General features: G+C 35.8%; 1 protein-coding gene across 2 annotated transcripts in view; it reads left to right on the top strand.

Annotated features, from left to right (window-relative positions):
* The window catches only part of ATP11A (ATPase phospholipid transporting 11A), a 119,941-nt gene that overhangs the window by 59,332 nt on the left and 33,623 nt on the right, over window positions 1–26,986 (top strand). For both annotated transcript variants that reach the window (XM_041472296.1, XM_041472298.1), the window contains exons 3-13: window positions 10,326–10,415; window positions 11,575–11,655; window positions 13,161–13,268; window positions 16,044–16,172; window positions 16,683–16,786; window positions 19,401–19,451; window positions 20,916–20,980; window positions 21,365–21,446; window positions 22,722–22,872; window positions 24,061–24,258; window positions 26,677–26,850. In XM_041472296.1, the coding sequence (XP_041328230.1) occupies window positions 10,326–10,415; window positions 11,575–11,655; window positions 13,161–13,268; window positions 16,044–16,172; window positions 16,683–16,786; window positions 19,401–19,451; window positions 20,916–20,980; window positions 21,365–21,446; window positions 22,722–22,872; window positions 24,061–24,258; window positions 26,677–26,850 (1,233 nt within the window). The remainder of the gene's footprint in view (window positions 1–10,325; window positions 10,416–11,574; window positions 11,656–13,160; window positions 13,269–16,043; window positions 16,173–16,682; window positions 16,787–19,400; window positions 19,452–20,915; window positions 20,981–21,364; window positions 21,447–22,721; window positions 22,873–24,060; window positions 24,259–26,676; window positions 26,851–26,986) is intronic.

Here is a 26,986-nt window from a genome sequence, read left to right as displayed (position 1 = left end):
AACCAAAGTTTTTACTGCAGTGGTGTAGACATTTGAATGCTTGCAGGTGATGTGTGGCTAACAACTCAAGAATTCCCAAGTTTGCAATATACTTAGATTTTAATCTTCATAAGCTTCCACCTTCAGCTAATACAAAATAATAAATCCAAAATAATATCTCCTTTACTGAGAATTTCTTTTTGAATAGTGTCTCAAATCCTCAGCCATTTTAAGAACCTTGGTAGCATTGTGATCTCAAGGAGCTGAATGATTACTCTTGTGGACCTGAACACTTGCCAACCATTAACATAATGAAAGCCAGACTTTTCACAAAATGGTGTGTCATTCCCATGTGAGATTTTCTATTCTTACCATAGTTACCATAGTTCATTCAAATAAAGTGTACTAAGCAGCAGTGTAGTATTTAGTATTTTATCTTTTATTAGATAGAATGCTTGAAAGGTAAGGCAGATGAAGTACAGTCAGACTGGTACAATGGGAAATCCTGTGCTCTACGCATTGGGTTTTATTGCCTTTTGAATTATGGAAGAGTAAACACACTTAATGCAAATTTTTGTACTCCTCTGACATTTTTCTTAATTTTTTATCTCATTTAAGATGCATGTAAATAAAACTATTGAAGTTACTGCTGATAGTTTTATTGAATAAAAGCATCCTGTTCAACTATGTTTTGACATACTAAGTTAGTGGGAGTTACAAGTTGCTTTGCTTTGCAGAGTGAGATTTTTAAAGTATGACTTAAACCTGCATTGAACTAAGGCATCCCTGCCAGCAATTAGTAACCCACCAGTTCAGGACACAGACTTTACTATATTTTTATTTAGATACAAAGCATATTCAGTTAAATATTTTAAATGTTAAAATATTTAGCTGTGAACTGTATCTGTAAATAACCTTTCATAAACAAAAAGTAATAGTGGAAATACGTTTTATTTATACAAGATGATTCTCAATTTTTCTGTTTATTGATTAAACTTATCTCTTTTAAAAAATGAAATATAGGTTGTCTTTGTGAAAATAAATGGTGATATTCAGGTGATTTGTGAAAGTGGTGATATTTCAGGAGGGAATAGAATTCATGTAAATGCTGTATATTGAAGAGTTCCTCAGACTGCTGAAAGCTGTTTGATGAAAGCTCTTGCCTGTGTATATGCGAACTTCCTGTGCTGTCCCTTTCAAGTGAACTCTATTATTCCCATGCTCCATCCCAGACAAGCTGAACAAAGCAACATAGTGGCTTGACCAGCATTCATTCTGGTTCTGTAAGCTGCTTCCTTGTACCCTTTCACCTGTCCTTGTCCCTTGCTCACTTATGAACCCTCTGAGGGGGCACCTTACAGTGTAGGGAACACAGACATTACATTCCTACTAAATGCTCAAATGTGCAAAATTAAGATGACAAATCCATAGTTGTTAGAGTAAAGGTACATGCTCACAAGCACACTGTATAATGTTACCTCAACCATGAAGGATACTTCCTTCATCTTTCATCAGCAAGACAGACAGTAACTTTCAGCTGGGCTTTTATAGCTGTTTAGTGCTTATGTAAGAAGGTGTATGATTGCTCTTCAAGGATGAGGAATTCTAAACTTGCAAGTATAGACTTTACCAATTTAAGACAAACTGAGTTTCTAAAAAGGGTAGTTGAAAAGCATGAGAAAATGGCATCAATTTTTCTGTCTGTATGCTGCTTTACTAAAAATGTCACGTCATAATGCCCTGAAAAAGACATCAACTTGCAGTAATGTGAGCCTTAGACTTTACTGGTCCTTCCAAAGGTACACTTTGCTATGCTTCACCAGAGGCTTCCTGGTGTCAGCAAGGTAATACTTTGATTCAAGTGCAGAGGGATAGTTCATGTACATTGCAGTGTCACTGTGGAATGTGGTTAATGCTCTGTCTGCTTAATGATACATTCCTGATTGTGAAAAATTGTACAGGGACAGACCTTGTCTAGACAGAAGTGTTCTACTGGTTTGATGTGTTAATTCAATTATGATATTAACAATATATTGCAAAAGGTGTGTGCTAAAGTAAAACTCATACAAAAGTATGCTAAAGAAACTCCTGTCTTTTGTATTGTGCATGCAGTTCCTTTTACCTTCTAGAGACAGTGACCTTTATTATATGTATCCTTTTGTTGATTTAACTTTTAGCTACTTCAGCTGCCTTGGGTGTTGGCCTTTGAAGTGGTTGTTATGTGCCTTTGATTGAATTTGTCACATGACAGTGCTGCAGCATGGAAAAATATCAGCTAGTAGAAAAATTCCAATGTTTCAAATGTAGAAGAAAGTAAGTAATTGAATTGGTAGGAAGGTGGCTTGCCTTTTTTCTGAAAAAAAAAAAATATATACACATTTTGATACTGTTTGCTTTTTGGTGGAACTTACAAATTAAAAGGAAACTAAGTTAAACTAGGCAGCCATAGCAGCTACCAAAACTTGGTGAGAAACAACCTCTTTTCCTTATGAAACAGGATTTTACTTTTTGAAAAAACTGATAAATTATAAAAACTTCTTAGTACAAAACTTCCTTGAGGTTCAGGCTTCATGTTATTGTGCTGGGAATATGATTGTGTATTAGTAGTCTTTAATGAATTTTTCCTTTGTGAATTCCTTCAACACCTTTTAAGCCCATGTAAATTCTCAGAATAAAGAACAGTTGAACTGTAGAAATGTTTGCCAAAAGAAACTATGAGCCTTCATTTTAAAACTTCCTGCTAATTTGAGTTAGTCATTGTCCGATTCAAGGATTTGGAATACAGTTATCCCTTGTTTCTAATCTTGTTCCTGTTGGTGGTCTTCCGCCATATTTCCTTTCCAGGAGGAGTAGCCTGAGCCTGTTCAATAATTGTTTATGTAAAAGCTGCTCCATGCCTATTTTGCTCAGGTTTGGTCTGATCCTTTTCCCAAACCAGTGGAATCATGCACAGATTATTCAGTACATAGCAAACTGTGGATTTATGTAGTGTCATGATGATGTTTTTAGCTTGCTATTAATTAATATTTTTCAATATCCAAATTCCCTTTTCCTGAAGTTAATCTAATACTTTCATAGAATTGCTATGCTTCAAGGAGCTCATTTGTTGACAAAGTAGGGATTTGCACTTCTTGTTCTACTGGAATCAGTGAATTGAAGACTGATTGGATGTGTACATTTCTCTTGAATAGAGGGAAAAATTGTACTGAAAAGAACATCTTTTTTGAGGCAAGAACATGGAGTTCATAGGAACATGTTTAATTAAAATTAATTAAAAAAAACAACAACTCTCCCAAAAGCCCATAAAGAAAGAACCACAAGAAAGAATCAGAAATTCCTGGATAGGAGTTGTTTGTTTAATGAGAGCGAAGAGAATTACCTGTGTGTCAGAGACACCTGGCAAAATTAGAAAATCCACAAACTTTAGGAACTTTAGGCAGGAGAAGAGATTCCCCCCGCCCCCAATATCTTCCACAGAGATGTTGGATAAAGGAGACTTACAAAGGCTTTTACTCTTCATTTCAGTCTGTGATAATCAACACAAAGTATTTTGCCTCGGTTGTCCTGTCCAGCTGCAGACTTTTACTGTCATAATTTAAAAAAGAGGAATTTTACAGCTACAGAACCCACTTATGATGCCTGGGTCACCAGCATAACTGAGACAGCAGGGCATGTGCTCCTGGAAGATGATACTGAAGAGTAGTGGGATATGACTCTTGCGTGAAATGCAAGATTGACTCTACAGTGGATGCGGAGCTATTACTTGAAGAATTTGCCCTAAAGAGATGTCACTCTAATTAAATTATACATGAAATTATGAAGTGTTCATTTGTGCTGTAGCTTTATTTCCTGTTCTTCCTTATAGAAAAGCAATCAGTTGAACTCAGGTGGGAGAACTGGACCACTGTTATTTCCTGCTTTGTAATCTGATCCATGCTGTATTCATGGATCAGAAGCAATACTGGTTTTGCTGTACAAATAATGCAGTCTTCAGTTGTCTGTCTGTTTCTTGAGGACTTTTCATTAAATACTGATTTTGGTTTCTGTGATAGTGGCCTGAGACAATAATGCTGTGTGTTGGGAGTCCTATACATTGCAAGGCAAAACTTGGCTACCTTCAGTGCTAATCTGATTGAGATGACTCACAATTAATCGCAGTGACTAATAGTTTAATAAAGTTAAGTAATTCTGACATGTTTCAGCAGATGTTGATGAAATATTCCTTTCTTTGAGCAGAAATTCATGTCCTTGTGCTGTACCTCTTCTCTGCAGCACTTACTCATATAAACACACAAAGACTGGGTCTGCTCCGATTTCTCATTTTCTTGCCACATTTAGAAGAAATATTAATACTTACTGAAGCTTAAGGAAATACTAAACCACCTCTATCAAGATGAGCCACTTGGAACCCAGCAGAAACCTAGGCTGTCCCACACTTTCCAAGGTGCTGCTTCACAACTGGAAGCCTTTGTGTGGCCTCCCTAGGGCCGTGACATAGCAGTTTCAAGATGAGGAGTCCAAACACAGCCCTGAGCAATGGTATTTGAAAACCAGAAAAGTATCCAAAGCCTGCAGTGGAAAGAGGCATGGTCGTAGATAAATGATTGTGTAGCATACCCTGGGGGGGCAGAGAGGGTGGGTAGACAGAAATGTGTATGGGACAGGGACTAATGTTGTGTGTGCCTTTTACTGATCTGCTCTGAGCGCAGCTGTAACACAGAGCTCTCATTTTCTGCCCAGGTAATCCCCTGACTCCCAGCCACACTGGGGGAGCAGGAGGTCAGATCCCATTCTGCAAGGGCTGAAGGGTCAGGTGTGCCCAGCCCTGCCAAACACTGAGAGGGAGAGGAGCTTAGAGACGAGAAAAGTAAATGGACTTGGCTGGCAGTAAAGCTTAAATGCCTCTGAATCAGTTGGACTCTCAAAGGGGCCATCTGAGGGATTTCAGTACCTGAGCTGTGATGGGAGTGCATGAGTGTGCACTTCTTCCAGGCACAATAATACAATTTCCTTCTGGGGGTAACTCTCAGTGCCTAGAGAGAGCAAGGAAAAGCTCTTCTTTGCTCTTGATGATCCTGCTCAGCATGGGATTTCCAGGTCAGAGGTTCTCTGCAACCTCCCCTGTGTTCCCAGGAGAAGCCATTTACCCTTCCCATGGCTCAGTCCAGGGTTATTAGCAATATTTTATCTTCTGGTCTGGTATTGCCCCTAACAGAGCTTTTAAAGTTTTTGTATTGGTGTGGAGGAGGGTTCATGTAGCAAAACAGAAGCAGAAGAAAGGAAAACAACAGATCCAAACCTAAGCCTAAGGGAAGACAGTTGTAATTCTTCTCTCTTTACAAGTGAGAAAGTGAAGCTTGCTTGCTCTCTCACATGCTATTTCTTCTGTTTTCTAGTATTCTCTGTGACTTCTGCATTCAGTCATTCTTGCAGTAACGTTTTGGGGTTTTTTGAATTTTAAAATTGTAATTACATAATTACAGATGCTGGAGGATTTCTTTGTCAGAGGAATTCCTGGAGTTAATAGCCTCTATTTGATAAGATTGAGAGTTGCTGAACAGAGACTACTAAAGACAGACTTGTTTGTGATAGAAATCCTCTTTTATCAGCAACTGGTTTTAAGGAATCCTATGCCAAAATATGTATCTTGGTTCGTCAAGTGTGCCATTTGATGTTAACTTCCCCAAATCTGTTTCATTTTTGCACTTTCTCTGAACGTACTGGTCGTTGTTATTCACTTGTAAAAGCTCTACATGTAGCAGAGCTTTCACTGATCCTTGTGTTGTGAATGACCTTGTAATGTGGAGAAACTGGAGTCCCTCCTGCAGTGGAGTGATAAACACTGTGCAGATGGTGCATATGTTAATACTTTTGTTAATGGAGTGTTGTGTCTTTCTGCATTTATTCCAAATTGTCATAAATATGGCACAACACTTTTCAAAATATTCCAGTTCTGTTGAGTAGCATATAAGCACAGAAGTCTGTTTTTTTTTTTTTTTTTTTTGCTTTGAGTCAAAGTCTTCATTTTAGTTTAATACATTAAAGAACTTAGATGAGCTATGCTATAAACTTTCTGTATGTTTACAAGCAAGTTACTTGAGTTTGACAAGGCATACTCTCAATTCTCTTCTTATAATTTCAGATAATTACTGATTTCCTGATTTTTTTATACCCTTTGTAATAGCTTTCTGTACCAATTCTCTATATAGATAGACAAATCATGTTTCAAAAAAAGTAGTATTTTTATAAATAAAATTAACTTTAAAGAAACTGTGAAACTTTTGATCAGACCTTTTTCAGCTTTTCTGTTGAACAGTGTTACCTATACATATATATGTAATATTTATGTCATTTTAGTAACATAATACTTTTAAGGTGGTGTTATATATAAAGTGCTATGTTCGGTACCTAAAAGGAGACTACAAAAAAGCTGGAGAGGGAGTTTTACAAGGGCGTTAAGTGAAAGGACAAGGGAGAAGGGCTTCAAGCTTAATAGAGGGTTGGTTAAATTTACCTTGAGGATGGTGAGGCACTGCAACAGGTTATCTAGAGAAGTTGTAGATGCTGCATCTCTAGAAGTGTTCAGGGTTGGTTTGGATGGGGCTTGGAGCAACCTGGTCAAGTGGAAGGTGTCCCTGCCCATGGCAGGGAGTTTGGGGCTAGATCCTTGAGAAGATCTTGAATGTCCTCTTCCACCCAAACCATTCTATGGTATGCACACATGCCTGCAATCTAGTTTTTAAACTGCAGCTTTAAGAATGTATTGTTTCTTGGTAATTGGTATAAAAATGTGTTCATTAAAAATACTGAATTCACCATGGACACAAATGAATGCAAGATCAGCTTTTCTCTATATACTCTGATTTTATTGTCCTCAGAATGGATTTTGTTTTGTGAAAAGGATGAGAATCATCGTAGGAAGATGTCTACGAACCAGGGCTAAACCAGTATATTAGATGTTTTTATTGTAGTAGCTCTAAACATTTACAAGAAGCAGTCAAAAAGGTTGAGTGAAAAGAGTGAAATCAGGGTGTGTTAGAAGAGAGGTGGTGACTATTTAAAACAAATAATCTGTAAGAAACTGAGGTGTTGACAAAACTCAATACAAAGTGCTTTTTCTTACAGCTTCAGCTTTTGATGTAAAGTGATTACTTAAGAACCTCTCCTTTTGCTTAAGAAAATACCTGCCTCTTAGTGGAAAGAGAAGCTTGAAATATGAGCCAAAATTCTGGCATCTGGATACCAAATGGAAAGGTCAAAGTACAGTGTCAAGAACACTGTATTTTACATTTTTGAATTTGTGTGACTGGCTTTGGAGGTGCTGAAAGCAAGGTGATATTAGTTAAAGAGCAAGATGGAGCCAGGGGCATGGGCGGGAATGCAATGGACATGCTCTTGAGTGCAGAAATACACCAGCACTGCAGGTGCTACCGCAATTATTAATGGGAAGAAAATCTACTTGAATGATGCTGTTTTGACACCAGATTTATCTTACAGACTCTTGCACAGTGCTTCAGATGCATCTGTTGGCACCATGTTCTTCTTTTGGCTGGATGCATAACTACTACTACTTTGTGTCTGATGTGTTACCTCCTGTATGCAAAAAGCACCCGTGTGCTCTGGCCTGTGGGTCTTCTGTAGCATTTGGAAAAGATCATTTAAGCCATCTCCAACTTGAAAGCTTATCTTTGTAGTGTGTAACTGTTTGGATAAACTTATATCCTTCAATTGAATTATAGTGAAAAAAAGTAGTTAAATATACATAAACCACTTTTTAAGAGTTTACAAAGAACGTGACTAGAAATATCTGAAGAAGAGAGATGATAGTACTAACTCTCACTACAGTAATCCAGTGGATTTAATATGGTCAGTTTTAATGACTTTCACTTAAAAATTTTTGTTTTGTTCCTGCCTAGCCAGGGTAGAGAAACTGCCTTGAATACAGCAGTCATGGGATAAATCTTGTTCTGAGTAGCAGCCCCTCGGTTGCTTCTCTCGGGGGTGATTATGTTGGTTAAACATTACTTGCTCATTTGTAGATACTGCTCTGAGCTACTGATGGCTTGGGTAAGGGAAGGTCTGTCTAGACATCTTAGTGTTCTTTCTTGCCTAAACTGCAAAAATCATTACTTCTCTGTTGAAGATGAGTGGGCAGAATAAAGACATACATAGTATGCCTGAAACCCAGAGTCGTCAAGTGCTAAAAATTTGTCAGATTGAAAATAAAGTTTTAAGAAGTAGTCTGTGTTGAAGAAGCATCCATTTTAGGAAGCACTTCTCAATCATAAAAGTGATTTGTTCCCATGTTATTCACTTTATTTACCTAAGAGAGTTGTTGATGAAAGATGGAGCTGTGGTAGACCACAGCTTGGCAGAGAAAGGAGTGGACTAAAGTTGGAATATGAGGAGAATTGGATACTAAGGGTAAAGGTGAATGACCTTTTTACGGATTGTTGTTTTAATTGATTTACTTGATTCCTCAATCAGATATTTTAAATATCTAGTCCAACATTAAAATTGTCTATCACCAGACATTTAGTCAAAAAACCCTCTAGGAGGTTTTGAGTGGAAGTTATTACATAAGAGGTTACATTTTTATGTAAGGAATGGTGATTTGGGGGGCTTGTGTAAATCATTGAAATTTTAATGGTCAGAAGACCCTTTACCTTGGAAAAAATATTATTTCTATCAAAAGAGCTAAACAGAAAAATGGAAACAAATGTTTTTCACTTTCTTTCCCAGCAGAGATTCTTAAAAAAAAAAAAAAAGGATAAAATTAAAAAACAAAGATCACTTACCTGACAATGATGAAAATATGCAATTATTGTCATTGAATAGAATCCATACGGTCATCTATCTATAATAGCAGTTTTGAATGGTCAGCATTGTTGTGCAAGGAAAAATAATCAAGTCTAACTCATTCTCCCTGAAAATTCCATGTAGCTGGATAATGAGTAGTGCAAACTGCATTCCTGTCTGATGAAAAGTGTTCTGATTGCAAGACTAGAACATTTGATCTTCTAGCTGTTGCATGTCTGCATGCCTGAGTTTTGGCTTGCTCACAGGTGATTTAATACTGAACTAGCTATTATGCAGGATTAAGTGTTAACTTAGTACATATTTAAGGTAGATACTGATTTTTGGCACATGACAGAAGAAGAACATTTCATTCCTATGTCTTGCATGTTCAGGCTTTAACACCCAAGAAATACAAAGATTGCTGTATATAATAGGGTTTCATATACATTTAAAGCATATTTCTCCTGGATACTTTTTGTCTCTAGATGTAATAGGAGTACTTTCCTCTGGAGCTCTGTCTTTGCCTTCAGGGCCAAATTCAGAAGATATCTAGTTCATGGAATAATTTGGTTATCTGCAAGTATAAGTGCAATCTGCCAAGAGGAGACAAGGCACATTTGTAACAGAGCAAATAAATTAGGATAAGCTTCTTAGCCCATCTCGTTTGAAATGAAAGTTTTATTGGAGTTGTCATTTTATTATGTGTCAAAGGATAATTTGGATAATAACATGGTGCAGTGCTAGTTTTCTCAAGCCATTTTTCAAACCTTTTCACACAATTTTAGCTGACATTTTTTCACATGTGTTCCAATAAGCAAGGCTTGCAATGTTTTGCTGGAGCTTGTACAAAGTGGGCTGTGTAAAAACACTGTAGTTGAACCTGCTGCAGGGCAGGGGATGGGGACTAGATGATGTTAAGGTCCTTTTACCATTTTTACATTACTTTTTAAATTTGAAGTTTTCACATTTTCTGTTTGCAGCTTTATGTACTGTTTCTTATGTCATTTTACAGCACTTATGGTAATTTGTAAGATCAGTACAGAAAAATGTAGCCACTTACTCTTATTCACCACTGTAGTTTATCTTGAGGAGTATTTTTGTGTCCCTGCCAAGGAACAAAAGAGCTGACGACATTTATTTGGTTGTCTTGTTGTTACTGTGTAGTTAACTCTGAGTGCCACCTCTCTCGAGTCATGAACACAACATAAAAGTGAATTAAAATTGCTCTTTGAAATTACTAAGGTGCTTTTAAAATCCATTAACAGCTTTAAATAAACCATTCCATAACTAGCTAACTCTGGACAAGTATTGTTGCTAGTTAAAAAATTATTGCAATCCCTAGTACAAAGATTATCACAGTTCAGGAAAACAATACTATTCTGAGAATACATGATTGTCAACTAAGATTCAAATTCAGGAAATTATTAAAGTAAGTAACAAAACCACTCCTGCTTCTTGTTTAGTTTAATCTTGAAATGTGATTTACAAAATTGAATGTGAATAATAATTTCTTCACAAATGCTCATAATCTGTACATTTGTTTTCAGTACACATTTTGGAACTTTATACCAAAAAATTTGTTTGAGCAATTCAGAAGAATAGCTAACTTCTATTTTCTCATCATTTTCCTTGTTCAGGTAAGATATCCCCATTTCCCAGTAAGTTCTGTGCTCTTTCTAAAATAGGGAGAGGTTGAAAAAGCTTTTAAAATTACCTGATTTTGATGATCATGGAGGTAAATGGTTGCACCTAGAAAGGCTTTTATGCACTGAAGATATGACAAAAGGGGTTTTATTTAATTTCCAGGTTGTCAATATGAAATTAATCTGATGAGAATTTGACAGCCACATTAGTTGGACGGCAAGATGTATGTCTTGAAAAAATTGAAAATAACGTCTGTAATTTTTATTTTGTAATACACATCCAGATCAGTAAAACTGTTACTATAAATTCTGTTGATGACAAAGTTTTCTTTGTTTTGCAAAAATACTATATTTTATAACAAAGTAATGTTTCAGTCATAGTTTTCCAACTGTACTGTGATCAAAGCCTGTCAGAACTGAAATAATAGGTACTGATACCTTATGGAATTACATAAGTACTTGTTTTTGAAATGAGTTCCATGAATATCTAGTGTGCTGCTTTATAGGTGTCTTAATTCTGAACCTGTCACAGTCACTTATTGTTTAAATAATAAAAAATCTTACTAAGTGAAGAGCTGTATTACTTTGCGGACCAGATTCTTCATAAAAAAAGCAGTGCAGATTCTCAGCACAACTTAGATTTTGCCATTTGCACCCTCTCTGTGAATTCTGCCTCTTTGTTTATATTTGCAGAAGCCCCAGCTCAATATTTCAGAATTTACTCTTTGTATGCATAAGGACAGCTATTGTATAACATGTAAAGCCAGTGCAATGCTAATTTCTAATGGTGCTCCATAATTTTGCTTCCAAAGCTGCAGTGCTCCAGTCTAATACTTCCCTAAAGTCTTGCTAGCAAATATTTTTACGAGGCATTAACATCTGATATTAATGTGATCTAACTAGAGTATTGTATCTTCTTATATAATATATATATTATATATCTTATATTATATTTTCTTATAGAATCCAGTTTTCAATTTTTACCAGTATAATACACATTCTTAAAGTTTTATTGAAGTACTGTTTTTTTCAATTAAAATTCTTTGATGTCCTTTAACATATTGATGAAATTGCTTGAAAGATCTTACTTAAAAGATTGACTGTTTACATTCACAAAAATATAACCAGAAAATACTTGTTCTCTTTGTTGCAGTTAATCATTGATACACCTACTAGTCCAGTTACAAGTGGTCTCCCACTTCTGTTTGTCATCACTGTCACAGCTATCAAACAGGTGAGTAATGTAGGGAGCAAAAGTAAAACTAAAGAGAGAGTTGGGTTAGTTTGGGTTTGCTTTCCAAGCAATGTCCCCTCCCAGCCTCTTACCCACCACTGCCTGCTGGTCTGCTGTAGGAGAAGGTTGAGGAGAAAGCTGATGCTGACACTCTTCAGTAGTAGCCTAAACACTGGCGTGTAACCAAGACTGGATTAGCCCCAAGTACAAAGCACAGTAGCACAGGACTGTGGTGAAGAAAGTTAAAACTCCACCCTAGATGGTCCCAAAACAGAGGATAATTTCGGTTGTCCCTTAATAGATAACTTACTGCCTTCACAGTCTTTATGCTAAATGCAGACTTCATGAGTCTTCAAAGAAGCTATGGAGAGTTGTATTTCTCTTTCTTTTCAGTGGCAACTATTCATAATTGAGTATATTCTACAGTAAAATTCAGCACTTCTTGTTGAGCAAAAGTTGTGATACATGCAAGAGGTAGTATTTTAGTGTGACTTTCCCAACTCTTAAGATTTTAAATGTTACACTTTAAAGTGTTGTTGTTAGTAGTTACCTACCAAAGCCTGACAGTCTGTGCCTGGTACTGCAGTTCGGTATATTTCCTTGATTTTTCTTCCCAACAACTTGTGTACATTTTGAGACCTTCTGAGGAGCTGTACCAACCCCTCGAAGTATATTACACTAAAGCTATAAAGTCTCTGTAAATTCACAAATTATTTTTGAGAGCATCTAAGGCAGTGATACTTTTGTTCTGCACTGAATTTTCAAATCTGCTCAAGAGAGTTAGATCTAAAAATGCTATAGACTACTAGTGGTATTTTCCATCTCTTAACCACTTATGACTTTGTCAATCCCAATCTTTGTCATATGGCAGGACCTTTTCAATAAGAAAATTGCAGATTCCCTATCCTTTAGTTTGTGTGCTTGTATAAAACACAAAGTCATAGGGTAATTGAGCACTAAAAATAGGGTACGCTGCAAAGTTTCTCAAAACAAAATTCTTCACAACTGTATATTGTATATACGGTTAAAAGGTTTGGCTGAAATGTAAGACAGTCATCAAATATGACAACTTTTTGTCATGTCATGTCTATCATCTTACAGGATAAAGTCCCATTCTTCCAAAATATATTGCCTACACTACCAGCTTCTTGACAACTGCTTTTATGAGTACTGTGCATGTACTCGAGTCAATAGAGCATGAGCAAGAGATGATCACTAAAATACCAGAAACTGTTCTACACTTTTGAAACCCTTATTCATCCAAATGTCTTCATTGAAATACATGGTTTTGTTTGACTAATTGTAACCATGAATGCTCTTTTTCATAGATATCCACCAGATCTCTGGTACTGACATGGATCACAATTTCATTTGTTCTAGTGAGAATATTTTTGCCCTTACAGTGATCAAGGATAATTCTTAAAATTTTCGTATAATGTAGAGCTATTCTGTGTCTTTATAGCCAAATGTGCATCACTGCATCATTCCATTTCACTCTTTTCTAGGGTTATGAAGATTGGCTGAGACATAAAGCTGACAATGCAATAAATCAATGCCCTGTTCATTTCATTCAGCACGGAAAACTGGTTAGAAAGCAAAGCCGAAAATTAAGAGTAAGTAACTATGACTTAACAGGTTTTGTGAGTCAGACTTTACTTCACTCTTCTTGTACACTTCACACATAAAACAAATTATACAGAAACGTACTGTGATGATGCAGCATTTATTGCATTTAATTATTAGATCTACAGTATAGTAATTTTTAGTTTTATGCCTCTGAATAAATTTTTATGAAATTTAACTCCTAATGAGTTAAACTGTCTAATGAGATTAGATAAATCTCACTTATTATCATCATTCTAAGATTTTATTTTTCCAAGTTACTATTGCTGTGCTTTATCAGGCTGTTTTGCTTAACTGGAATTAATGAACTCTTTCCCTAAATGTTACTTTCATTTTCCATTTTTAACTTGGAATTTTTGTCATGGTTTATCTTTTCTCTACTTTCTGTCCACTGTAATTATCACAGAATCATGGGATGCTTTGGGTTGGCAGGGACCTTAAAGATCACCTAGTTTCAATCCCTGTGCTGTGGGCAGGGACACCTTGTACTAGACCAGGATTCAGCCTGGCCTTAAACACTCTCTGGGATGGGGTATAATTACTATTATGCACATTAATAATTTATTTAAGCCAGATTGTGACAGTCGGTGCTATGTATAGAGATACATGCATATATACAGGCAAAATACATTCTAAATATTTTCTCAAAACCCATCAAATCACAGTCTCTCCATTGACCTTGTGAATACTGCTACATTCCCCTTTTGGTATATTTTCAGAAATTCGTTTTTGTTGCTTCGTTGGTTTTTTTTATTTTCTTTAGAACTCAGAAAATTTGGTAGATATTTGTTTGGAATTTTCTTTTTTTTTTAATATGTTTGTTTGGATGTCTTTTTCTGCTCTGCTGTTTTTGGGCATAAGTGTATCAACAGTGTTTACAGCCTTTTTGCTGTGACCTTCCATTTGAGTGTGAGAGCTTTTGCCTGGGGCTTCCTGGTAATAACAAAAAATTAGGACATCACATGCCTGAGAATTCCAGGTGTGTTAACTAACCAGTTAAATATTCCAAAAATAGTCAAGTACCATGCAACTGGATTTTGAATTTTAGTGGTTAATCTGTCACCCATATTTTCTTAATTTCTCCCCTGTTTTTTACCTCTAGAGGGTATGTATCGAGTGACTAAATGATAGGAGAGACAGACCTTGAAAACACTTGGATAGAGAGGGATATCTGTGTCTATTTGTAAATGGGTGACATTCTCAGATCTATATTACATGAGAAAACAGACTAGGTTGTAAAAAGTAGACCCCTCTGCACCTAAAACCTGAGGACACTTCATTAAAGAAGGAATAAAAAAAAGAATTGCTAAAAATGGAGTTCTTTTTCACACAGTCAGGGAATGGTTGAGGTTGGCATTGGCAGTGGCTTTACTTTATTTTACTGGAGGTTTTCTGGTCCAGCCTCCAGCTGCAGCAGGGCCACCAAGAGCTGTTTGCTCAGGACCCTATCTAGACAGGTTTCAAGTCTCTGAGGATGGGGACTCCACTGCCTCCCTTGGGCAGCTGTTCCTGCTCAGTCATCAGCATGATGAAAAGTTCCCATGTTCCAGGCTGTGCCCACTGCCTCAGGTCCTCTCACTTTCCACCAGAAAGAACCTGTCCCTGTCCCCTTTGCATCCTTAGCTGACATAGTAGCAAATACTGGAACAGCTTTTAAATTGTATTAAGAGGCTATCTACTAGTACTTTTATTTGGTTTGGATTGAGGAAAGTTAGAATTTCATACCTGATTGTTGCAGATATGCTTTGAGTTTGTGTTCTCCTGTGCCATTTGTACAATCTGCAATTTTTCATTGCTATTGGTTAAAAAAAAAAAAAAAAGCCTTTTTCAGATCTACAATTAGGTAAATCTCAATTTTTTAATAATTCTAAAATTTTATTTTTAGGTGTTACTATTGCTGATATTTTTCAGACTGTTTTGCTTAACTGGAATTAAGTGACTCCTGCAAACTGCTAAGGATAGTGGAATTTAACTCTATAAGGATATAACAAGCAATGATTAAGCTGAGTCTTATAATAAATTTTGGCATAAAAGTGTATTGAACAGGTGTTGACCTACATGAAAAATTGCAAAAATTATGTATTTTTGATGGGATTTTTATTAAAACCCTGATATTCTTAGAACATGGAATATGTCTTTGCCACTTGTTTAATCTCCAAAAATGTAGAAAAACTCATTTTTTTGGAATGATTTGCATGAAAATTTGAATTTGTAATTGGTTGGCTGTTCTGTTCCAACATTCTAACATGCTGTAAAATATTGCCTATGTTTCTATGAATAAAAATTATTCTGCTCAACTTTAAACATGGAGAAAAATAGGACTGAGTTCCTAAAGTGGACTTCTTAAAAATTCTGCTAAAAATGTATCCTGTTTTCATCAGCAGATTAAATTGCTGGCTTTTTCTGACACTTTTTCAGCTGTGTCTAAGAGCAGCTTATATCTCCTGCTGTTTTTGAAAGTTTTGTTGTATTTAGTCTTAAAATAAAGATAATATCTTCCATCTCTCAAATAATGTTGCAAAACTTAATAAGACAGTACTTGCAGGCTGGTTATCCTGAGAGGAAAGTCAGAAACAGTAGATCTCAGTCATTCTACAGGGAATAATTCAGTTTTCCAGAGATATCTCTGTAATTCTTTACTCTTCTGGTAAAATGGTGGTGTAAATAAAAATAGCGGAATTTTCAAAATGCTGATGTTAATCTAGGAAATCTGAAACTGGGGCTGCTACATACATGCATTTTATTTTCTTGTGTTTTTTCCTTAGGTTGGAGATATTGTAATGGTAAAAGAAGATGAAACATTCCCATGTGATTTAATATTCCTATCAAGTAGTAGAGGAGATGGAACATGTTTTGTTACAACAACTAGTTTGGATGGTGAATCCAGTCACAAAGTAATTACATGTTCTACATTTTCTTTCTAAGGCAAAGTTTGCTTTTAATTTTTGACACAGACCACAATATGACTTCATGCTTATATGTGTAAGCAGGTACACTAATTTGTGTAATTTATGTTTCTACCATATGACTTCATTTCTCTTAAAGTAATATTATTTTATGAATGGTTTTAAGACATTAATTTGTGATTTTGTTTGTGTCCAGTATAGGCATGCAGATTACAGTGATAATACACTAATGTTTAGTACCTATATGCTTTCATAGTGACCTGATTTATGAATACACTGCAAGGTACTTTCACATAACTGTATAATCATTAAAAAAAAAGGTTGGAAAACACCATGTAAGAAGATGCCCAAACAGGAGCATTTAGAGATGCTTCTTATTTGAATTATGAGCTCCTACATAAGTTAGTAAATTTCATGCTGAGCTGCAGTGTATGTACAGATTAATGTCTTGTGTATCTGTTCTTTTTTATTTTATTTACATGTTTTTATTGATTCCAGACTTACTATGCTGTTCAAGACACAAAGGCATTTCACAATGAACAGGAAATCGATGCACTACATGCTACCATTGAATGTGAACAACCTCAGCCTGACCTTTATAAGTAAGACAATAATTCTTACCTGTTTCATTTAAGGTACCTGAGCAATAAATTATAAAAAAACATAATGAAAGGATACTGACTGCATCTCTCTGGTTAGAGTGAGCCCCAGAGTGAGCTTGAAGTCAGGTAGGTCTTCCATCCATACTCCTTTTGTTCAGGTAGCTCCCTAGGTGTGCTCCTAGGTAGTAATTTCCAAAGGGGGATGGCACAAAGCAGTCCACTGAGGAATGTGGTGAAAATTTTAGAACTTCAGTTTTTGTTTTGTTTATTTTTTTTTTTTTAATACAAAAATAAGGAAGAAGTTAAGATTTACTAATACTTAGTGTACTTCTTGATATTGGCACCCATACCCTCTCTGGATGTCACATAGAATTTGTGAGGTTCTCCAGAGGAAGAGGGTGTTCCACAATATGGAGAAGTTTCCTGTGGCACTCACTCCTTTGCTTTCAGCATATTGCAAAGTATTGTCATTTATGTGTACTCAGTTAAATTTACAGATTATATGATCTAGTTTTAACTAAAATAGCACTCACAAAATGCTGAAGTGGCTTTAAAAGGGTTTGCAAAGATATTGCAGATTGAAGATAATAGTAACAGTCTAGTACAAATGCACAGTAAGTAAATGACAAGCACTTCTAGTTCTACAGAAGTTCTACAGAACTTCATCAGTCACACTGCAAAGTAAAGCCATTCTCAATCTAATCAGATCTGACAGGATGTCAGCCACAAAAAATTTAAATTGTCAAGACTATATGAAACACAGATTTTCATCTGATGTTGTTAACCATGAGCCTCATACCATAGGCTTTGAAATACTGACTAATGACTGCATGATGCCATCACGATTAGGAAAACACTTTAATGCAGAACATGAACAAAAATGTCTACAGGTGTATAAAGTCATACAATGCTCAGTATTTTACAGAAGAACTGTACACAATTCCACTAAACCTAATGAGAAATCTTGAGAAGCCCCTTTTGAGGTTTTTTTCTTAATGGTAATACAAGAAGTCCTATACCATTGAGAGAACACTTGTTTTTTCTGCCACAGTAAAAAATAGCTGAAATAATACACAGAAAACAATATGATGTCAAGCTAAAATGCAGTCTTTTGACAGCAAATACTGTTGGAAGATGCAGAAAAAACATTGCTTATTTCTGAGGTGTGAAGTCATCTCTTTTCTGTGATCTTGGTGATTAAGAAGCTGGTTTAGAAATCTGCTTGAGAACAGGTTCTTCAGAGTATCAAGTCCATCACTTGCTTGATCCTTTTTTGAAATACTTGGCTCTCAAAGTGAATGACTGCAGGTTGAAACTCATGCTATAATAGATGGTGAAATTCTTTCAGATAGCTGTTAACACTAAAATAATGAAAATGTTAATTGGTAGTCAGCTTGTATCTCTGCTGATTCTAGCTTAAAACTTTACCTCTCAACAAAATTATTTTTTTCCAAAGGCACGTGGTTATTTTTTATCATGATGCATCATAACCAACTGTACATTATTGTCTTCAGATGTGACCCTACCATGTTGTGTGTTCTCTAAGCAGACAGTTTACCACTCCTGTGAGCATCAGAGGTTCCATTTCGGGGTAACAGGCCCACCAGCTCCCCACAGTTTCCTCCACCATTGAGAACCCTAATGTCCAGGTTAATCCCCTTTGCATTAGGTTATCCACTTGGACAGTGGTATTTTTGCAAATACAGTGTACTGAGTCTGGCTGGAATGAAGTCAGTTCCCTTCATAGCAGCCAGTGTAGTGTAAGTGTTGTTGCTCTGAGACTAAAACAGCATTAATTGCACACCATGGTTTTAGCTATTGTTGCCAAATTTTTACAGTGTCGAACTTCTTGTTCCTCATTTTGCCCCTCCAGCAAATAGGCTGGGGGTGAGCAAGAGGCTGGGGATGGACACAGCCAGGATGGCTGGCCTCAGTTGACCAGAGGGTCTGTGCCATAGTGTCATGCTCAGCCATAGAACCAGGGGCAGAGGGCAGTCTTCCAAAGCAGCTGTTGCTTGGAGACTGGCTGGACATCGGCAGGCTGGTGAGTGGATGCCTTTGTGTCACTTGTTTTTTTCCCTTCACTTATTACTGTCAAGATCTTGGTTTTGCTCTTTCAGTTCTGTTCCCTGTCCCGCTGGCGAGGAAAGGAGCCAGAGGCTGATGGGTGCTTAGCTGCTATCCAGGGTCAAGCCACCACATACAGATAAAATGTACTGACAAATATTAAGAGGAAGAATTACTTCCTGGTTCTATGCTTTGGTTTTAATTTAGCTGTAGGCTTTAGATGTTGTAAAATATAGTAATTGCACTGACTTATCTCGGGTAGTTTAGGGCATAAGATTTTTTATTTCTTTTTCATGAGTCTACTTAGATTTATCCCTATTTTTTACACCTCTTTATTTGCAAAATTTATGTCAAGTTACCATTCTATGTATTTTTGTATTTACATGTTTTAAGTGTATATCTATATGTATCTCTTATGTTCTTGTTCATGTTCTGGATAATTGGAGCCTGTTCAGTTGGAAAGTGTTCTCTGTGATACGTACTTTCTAGTAAATATTTCTTAATCTATTAGCAGTACTGTTAAACTACTTGTATATTTCCCTTTCAGATTTGTTGGTCGAATAAATGTTTACCATGATAGGAATGAGCCTATTGCAAGGTGGGGAAATCCAGAGTTTCTACACATTTAAATATTTCACAGTTCAATATGTATCAATAATGAGAATTACCTTTCGTTCGCCAACATTGTGCTGCTATGTTTTAGTGATAAAATATTTTTCTCTTAGAAAATCCCAGACTGCTATTTCATAAATAATTGATATTTTATCTTCTAATCATATTTCTCTTCTTTAGTATTTTAATGTCTTTATCCAACTTCAATTTTATCTGATATGTATTTAGTTTGTAAATGATTTTGATAGGATTTTGATAGCACTTATAAAATACTGCCCCATTAGTGTGAGATCTTGGTAGTGCACTAAACAATATAAATAGTATCACTTGTGTATTTAATTTTTCTCAAATTTTGAAGGATCTGAACACGTCAAATAATTTTTTGTGTAATTTTACCAAGTGTGTTTGTACTTCTGTGTAAAATGTCCATAGTGCTGTGTGTTCAAGAGAGGCAATATCCAACTTGCTGTACCTGATTTTCTTCTGATTCTTGTCACAAAGAGACAAAGCAATAGGAGAGAAAAGCTGCTTGCTGGGGTGATATCCTATATCCCAGCATGTGGGGAGTTAGGCAGTGCGGGCTAAGTGCCTTCCTAACCTCAGTGTGTCTATAGACATGTTATTTTCTGTCACAGTCTGCTATGGAAACTGTCGATTGATCTGGGTCATTAATGTAATACTGTTCCACTAGTCACTTGAAAGTAGTTTCAGGTTTTACGTCAGCATTGTAGCCCTGTTTGTTTGGAGTTCCTTGATTTTTTTGGGAGTTTCATACCACAAGTGCACTTCGAATGACATTGGAAAACACAGAATGTACTTCTTGGTTTGGTTTTTTTATTGCTGTGTAGACAGAATCTGACAATTCTGCATGCAGTCTGTCTGTAAAGTAGTCCTTGGCTTTGAACTCATATGATGATTAGTGGACATATGATGTTCTAAAATATTTAAACTTCATTGAGGTCCTTACATTAATTCCTGTACTCTTCAATGAATTATTTTACCTATATTTATCAGCATTTTAAAAAAATGTTTACAGCAAGTATCAAAAATATCTAGTATGCCATTTAAAATAAAATGGAGGAGTGCATTGTCCTTAAGAAGTTGTAACATACAGGACACTATAATTTATATAAGCCTAAAAAATAACAGAATTAATATTTTTAAAAATAATTACTGTGCAATTATGATGTTGAGTCTTTATTTGGGTACCTACATACGTGGGGTTTAGGTGCCAAATCTTGGTTTAAGACTTGAATTGTGAAATTCTGAGCTTAATTTTCGGCATCTGTTTATCTATTTTTAATTTTCACTTTAAAATTTTAAATATGCCTTGTAATTTTTTTTAAATAAAAGGTTTTTAGTAAAACAAATTTCATGTTTTATGTGACTTCCACTAAGGCCTGATGGTTTTCTCTAAATGCTTAAATTTTGTAATACTTACCTTTTGCAGGCCATTAGGATCTGAAAATCTGCTTCTTAGAGGAGCCACTTTAAAGAACACAGAAAAAATCTTTGGTAAATATTTCTGTTGACTGCTTTAACAGACCCTGAAGTAATAAGCAAACACCAAACAAGGTTACAAGCTTACAGTTACTACTGGGCTTATGATTTCTGTTGCATCACTTGTTTTACAGCTTTTTAATGAGGTTTAATACTGTTACATAGAAACACTTTAGCAATTGGAAACTGTGACTGGAATGGGATGTAAATGCTGCTTAAAATTTCTAAGTACCAAGATAATTAAGCCATTTCTAATTTTGGGTTGTCATCCAAATCTGTGGTTTCTTTCTTCAGACTAAAGAATTAAAGAAATGACAGAGTATAATAATCTAATGAATTGTGCTCTTTTGAAGTTACTACACTGTGCAATCTTTAGTAAAACAAGTTGTCTAATTTCAGGTGTTGCTATCTACACTGGAATGGAAACTAAGATGGCATTAAATTACCAATCAAAATCACAGAAGCGATCTGCTGTAGAGAAGTAAAATTTCTAATACTTATTTTGGGGTTTCAAAGCTGCATGTTTAGATGGTGCAAATCAGATTTGTTTTTCTCTGAAAATATATGTTTCACTGATTTAAATGAAAGAAAAGAGATAGAATTAAAACTTGCTTATTTTTAAATATTTTTTTACTTATAATGCAAGTCATATAACACCATATAAATGAGGTTCTCAATACCAAATTATTCTTGTTAGATGTTCAAAAAATAAAGTCATTTTGATTTAATGCTTAGCTCTTTAATGTATGATGTTTTGTTATTCTATAAGACATTTCTTTCACCATTTAAAGTACATTTACTGACAGTTTTCCGAGGTTGTGCTTTTTATTATTCTAGCATTCAATGCTTTTCATTGCAATTAAATCTTGAATTCAGTAAAAAAAACTTTTTTAATGCACTTCACTTTGGATCAGCTGCAGTAACAGTGCTTTCTGTAGCATATTTTCCATGGTTTAGCTAAAATGAACAAGTTCCACACGGACATATATGATGGGAAAGTATGACAATGCTATCTTTAAGGAGTGAGCTGACATTGATTGTTTACTATTTTCTATTCCTACTCTATCTGAAATCATCAGCTCTGAGTAAGGTGTCCAGCCTTGTGAAAAACAAGATGTCATTGATTGAGGCGACATGTACTGACCAGCTGAAGCCCTTCTCTTACACAATGACTGAGAAATGATGATGTGTCTCTTTCTGTTGTTATTGGTGTATAACCCATGGCTTTTAGTTCATGCCCATCATTAATGAAAATGTAATCTTAAATGCAAAGTGTTCTTGCTCTTTTTTTAGATCTGTCTAGAGTTAAAACATTAAACTACATAGCAAAATGTTATTTTTTGGCTTTTTTATTTCTATAAAAGTACTTATGTGAGTGATTTTAGAATGATTCAGTGAAGTGGCATGAAAAGGTCTGCAGATTCAAGCCCAGTTATTCTGTTATGATTCTATCTATACTGTTGTTTTCACTAATATACTCATTTTGGTAATTTGTCATACATATTTTGGAAACAACTATAAAAATAGAAAAATAGGATTTAAAAATAGGAAATACTGCAGTTGTAAATTTTAACACAGTAATATTTTTCCTCATTGGAAAAGCACTTTGGAAGAGTTATTTAACATCTTAGCGTTGTTAGACTTGCAGCAAATATTAGACTGATGTATAACAGACTGAGTATAACATTTTCTGGTAAACTCTGTAGTTTATATGCTAATGGAATTCTTATTTTGCCCTTTTTTTTTTTTTTTCTAGATCAATGAATGTATTTCTTGTTGTATACCTCTGTATTCTCGTCAGTAAAGCACTAATAAATACTGTTCTGAAGTATGCTTGGCAGAGTGAACCATTTCGTGATGAGCCATGGTACAATCAGAAAACAGAGCCTGAAAAGAAAAGAAATTTGGTATGGAAATAAATTATAATACCACGAAAGTTACCCAAAACCCTTAATTTATAGAGATTCTACTGAAAAGTATGTACAGCCTGCTTACTTACCAGTCATGCTTTTTTGCTGACAGTGGTGATAGTGTACTTGTAGAAAGCCTGTATGTTAAATTTTTGCCCTTAAGTTGTATGTGTGAATTTAACTGATGAGAAAATCTCTAGTTTAATATAAAAATCTTCATGAAAGTGTTTTGGAGCTTCCTATTATTTATATAAATTACTAAAGAATTGACCTCTCACCAAGAAATACAAGGGCTGGAAGGAGTCCCACAGCTATTGGCAGTCCTGTAAGAGACATGTTCAAAATAATCCACTGTGGGAATCTCCATAAAAATGCCCCTCAAAAGCTAAGTTTCATATTGCTCTGTTCGAGGCATCAGAGAGCATCAGTCACCAGTGCCAGATGTTCTTACAGGAACAAGGACGTTCTCCTGAATGGATACCCAGAGGATCCGAAGCAGTGAACTGAACCCTACCCTACAGGAAGCACAGTATTTATTTCACTAAATCCTCCCAGTCAGACTAGGGGAAAATTTGCTTCCTTACCCTGAATGCATGTGGAGCACATGCTAGGCAGGCATTCTGGAGTTCTCATTACCACCAGTAGCACTGTCTCGACCTGCTCAGCGGGTTGACTGTAGCTTCACCAGGTCTCCACCACTGAAAAATTGAGCCAGTTTATGTGTATACATTCTGCTTGTGTTGAGAGAGGGAAAGGAAGCCCTTTATGTATTTATGAAATGCTACTGCCTGAAACATGTAATTGAACTTGAAGGAGTTACTGTGGAACTATGCTATTTTTTTGGTAATTTTCGAGTGTACATGTTAATGTTTCCCTTGTTCCCCAAAAAGTCTTCACAATGCTCATTAGTTGCTCTAGAACTTTACAATAATGTTATGTAATGGCATTCTACACCTGTATATCTGTAAAGAAAAATGCAAATTTTAAAGAGAAAGCTCTGTTGCATGCCAGTTGTGATGTTATAAATCATGAAGGTTTATATCCTGTGCTGAGCTGTGAGCTATGAAAGATGTTACTTATTGTTCAAAAGTTACTTGAAAAAACTGATTTGTAAATATATATAGTAATCTTGCAGTTTTTAATGGTACATGAAAAATCAATATTTCCATCTTGTTTCTTTGTCAGTTTCTTCAAGCTTTTACAGACTTCCTTGCATTCATGGTTCTTTTCAACTACATTATTCCTGTCTCCATGTATGTCACTGTGGAAATGCAGAAATTTCTTGGTTCTTATTTCATTGCATGGGATGAGGAAATGTTTGATGAGGGTACAGGTGAAGGACCACTGGTGAACACTTCTGACCTCAATGAAGAGTTGGGACAGGTAAATTTCATTGAATTATGCTTTTTTTCAACTGTTTCTACTGTAAGTTTTTATTTTAAAATTGTTACTTCAAAGTTTTTTAGTTTTGGGCTTTTTTGCAGCTACATGTGCATTTTTCTTTAGTGATGATTAATTTTAAAAATAAAATCAGAGATATTTTTGTTTTCAAAATCAAAAATTCTGATTTGTCACCCAGTCAGTGAAATTCAGTTAGTATTACTGTAGTATTAAGGAATAAACACTTCCTCTCCATTGACTACAGAGGGAAATTATATAAACATTTAATTTCCTTAGATTAAAAATTAGACACAAAAAAACCCCAAAACCCCTTTTTGTCTGACTAGACTGACACTGCATCTCCAGACACAAGTCTCACCCATTAAAATGATCAATTGTCTGTCTCATTTTTGAAAAGAAATTCCATTCTGTGTTAAGAAAATCATCACCTTGAAACAGATACAGATAAATTTTGTTTGAGAAAATATTTAAGATCTCAGTTAGAAATGTTTTCATAGGTTTTTCAAATAAATAAATAAGATGTTGTATTTCTTTCTAGTCAATCAGGTAATAAAGGTTTTAAGGATACTAACTGTCTGTTTGGATTAAGGGTGGTACCAGGTATTTCGTTATTATGGCAGACAATTGACACTGCCTCCAATAAGATCCTGAAAGAGGACCTGCTGAATTACCGCCTGGATGAGCAGTCAGTGAGGTGGATTGAACAGGGGGTGAGCAGAGGGTGCTGGTCAGCAGTGCACAGTGGGAGGCCAGTGTCTAACAGTATACACTGGAGGTCAGTACTGCCTCCCATCCTGATCATGAATGATTTGGATGACTGGGGGCCATCCAGCTGGAAAGCAGCTTTGCAAGAGAGGACCTGTTGTGTCCTGATGGAAATCAACATAAGCCAGCAGTGTGTCCTTATGGCAAAGAGGGCCAGGGGTATCATGGGCTGCATTAGGCAAAGTGTTGCCAACAGGCCAGGGGAGATGATCCTGCCCCTCTCCAGGCCTCACCTGGAGTGCTGTGTCTGGCTCTGGGCTTGCCAGGACTGACACGTGGGCATAATGCAGGGAGCCTAGTGAAGGGCCACAAAGACTGCCAAGGGACTGGACTTTGCATGGCTCATGAAAAGACAGATAGGGAGAGCTGGGACTGTCCAACCTGGAGGAAAGAAGGTTCAGGGAAGATCTTACCAATCTATACAAATATCTGAACGAGAGGGTACTAAGAGGATAGAGCCAAGATTTTCTCAGTGGTGACTAGAGGCAGTGGGTACAACCTGAAACTGGAGGGTCTGAACATGAGGAGACACTGTGACAAAGCAACACACTGAATGACTTGATTGAGAGCATTTTGTAAATTTTATGATGAAACTCAGTGTAGGGGTTGAGATGAAAAAAATCCATATAAATCCTGTCGACTCGGAAAAAAGTTTAATTGTGGGTATTCTGTCCACAGATAAAAAGCCACCATAAAATTTTGCATTTGCCTTTTCAGATTAGTGGATATTATAAAAGTCAATCTCAGTGGAAAGTGTGTATAATTAATGATGTTTTTGAAGACTGAGCAAAAATTTATTTCGTTTTTAGTTTGCTCAGTGCACTGCATAAATGGAGACATTTGATAAACAGTCTGATGAATTCTAAATAATAGCCTTATTTTCAGTGTTTTGTTCCTTACCTTACTTCATTTTCTTAGTTTATCAAATATGACATGCAGTATGTATACTACATACTACATATAACTACATAATAACTACATCCAGGATCCAAAATGGAGCCAATCTAGTTCTTCTAGTTGATAGTTCAGATTTTGGTTTTAGTTTTAATGTTGTTAGACTTAAGCACTAGGGCTCATTGTAAAAGATGAAGTTAATGAAAAATTCAATATTGAGTCAAAATGAGTGTTTCCAGGGCAATTACAGTGCCCAGGCATATAACTGTATGTGTCCACAATCCTGCTTTAAACTAACGTAACAGTAGTGGGGAATTCTGATACTACCCTGAAGACTGTTTTGACAGTACAGTACTGCACATCCAGCCACGTGCATTAAATAAAAATCCCTGGAAAATGAAATTTGTATGCATTTTGTTTCCATAAATACCTGTCTTGCAGCAAGAAAGACATTAAAAACTAAAAAGGACCTACAGAGAAGAGTGGAAGTAGGTTAAACACATCATTTACATCCGTTATGAGGCAAAAGGTAGCATTACTTGATACTCTTGCAGGATAAAATCTTTCAGGGCCTATATTTCTATGAAGATAACTGCCAAAAGAAATTGTTGTCTTCCTTTTCTGAAAGAGCGTAAGGATTTTCAAAGGAAGGTGTAACCCATTAATAAACTCAGTTTTGTTCAGAGATGTTGGAAAATTCTGTTCACATTCCTGCTGTTTTTATTTTGTGCTTGTTTGCAGATTGAGTATGTCTTCACAGATAAAACAGGAACATTAACTGAGAACAATATGGAGTTTGTAGAATGTTGCATTGAAGGGCAAGTTTATGTACCACATGTTATCTGCAATGGCCAAATCCTCCATGATTGTACAGGCATTGATATGATTGATTCATCTCCAGGAGGTAGTGGAAAGGTAGTATAACTCTTTCTATGTTCTTGGTTTCTTACAATGAAACATGAAAATTGAACTGTACTGATGAAGAGAATGTTAGAAATCCAACATTCTTGAATTTTAGTAATCAAAGTAGATAACTGCATAGACATTTTCA

The sequence above is a fragment of the Pyrgilauda ruficollis genome, unplaced genomic scaffold (genome assembly GCF_017590135.1).
Source record: "Pyrgilauda ruficollis isolate IOZ18807 unplaced genomic scaffold, ASM1759013v1 scaffold29, whole genome shotgun sequence".
Taxonomy (NCBI): domain Eukaryota; kingdom Metazoa; phylum Chordata; class Aves; order Passeriformes; family Passeridae; genus Pyrgilauda; species Pyrgilauda ruficollis.
Note: the sequence above shows the minus strand (reverse complement) of the source record. Positions and strands in the feature narration are given on the sequence as shown.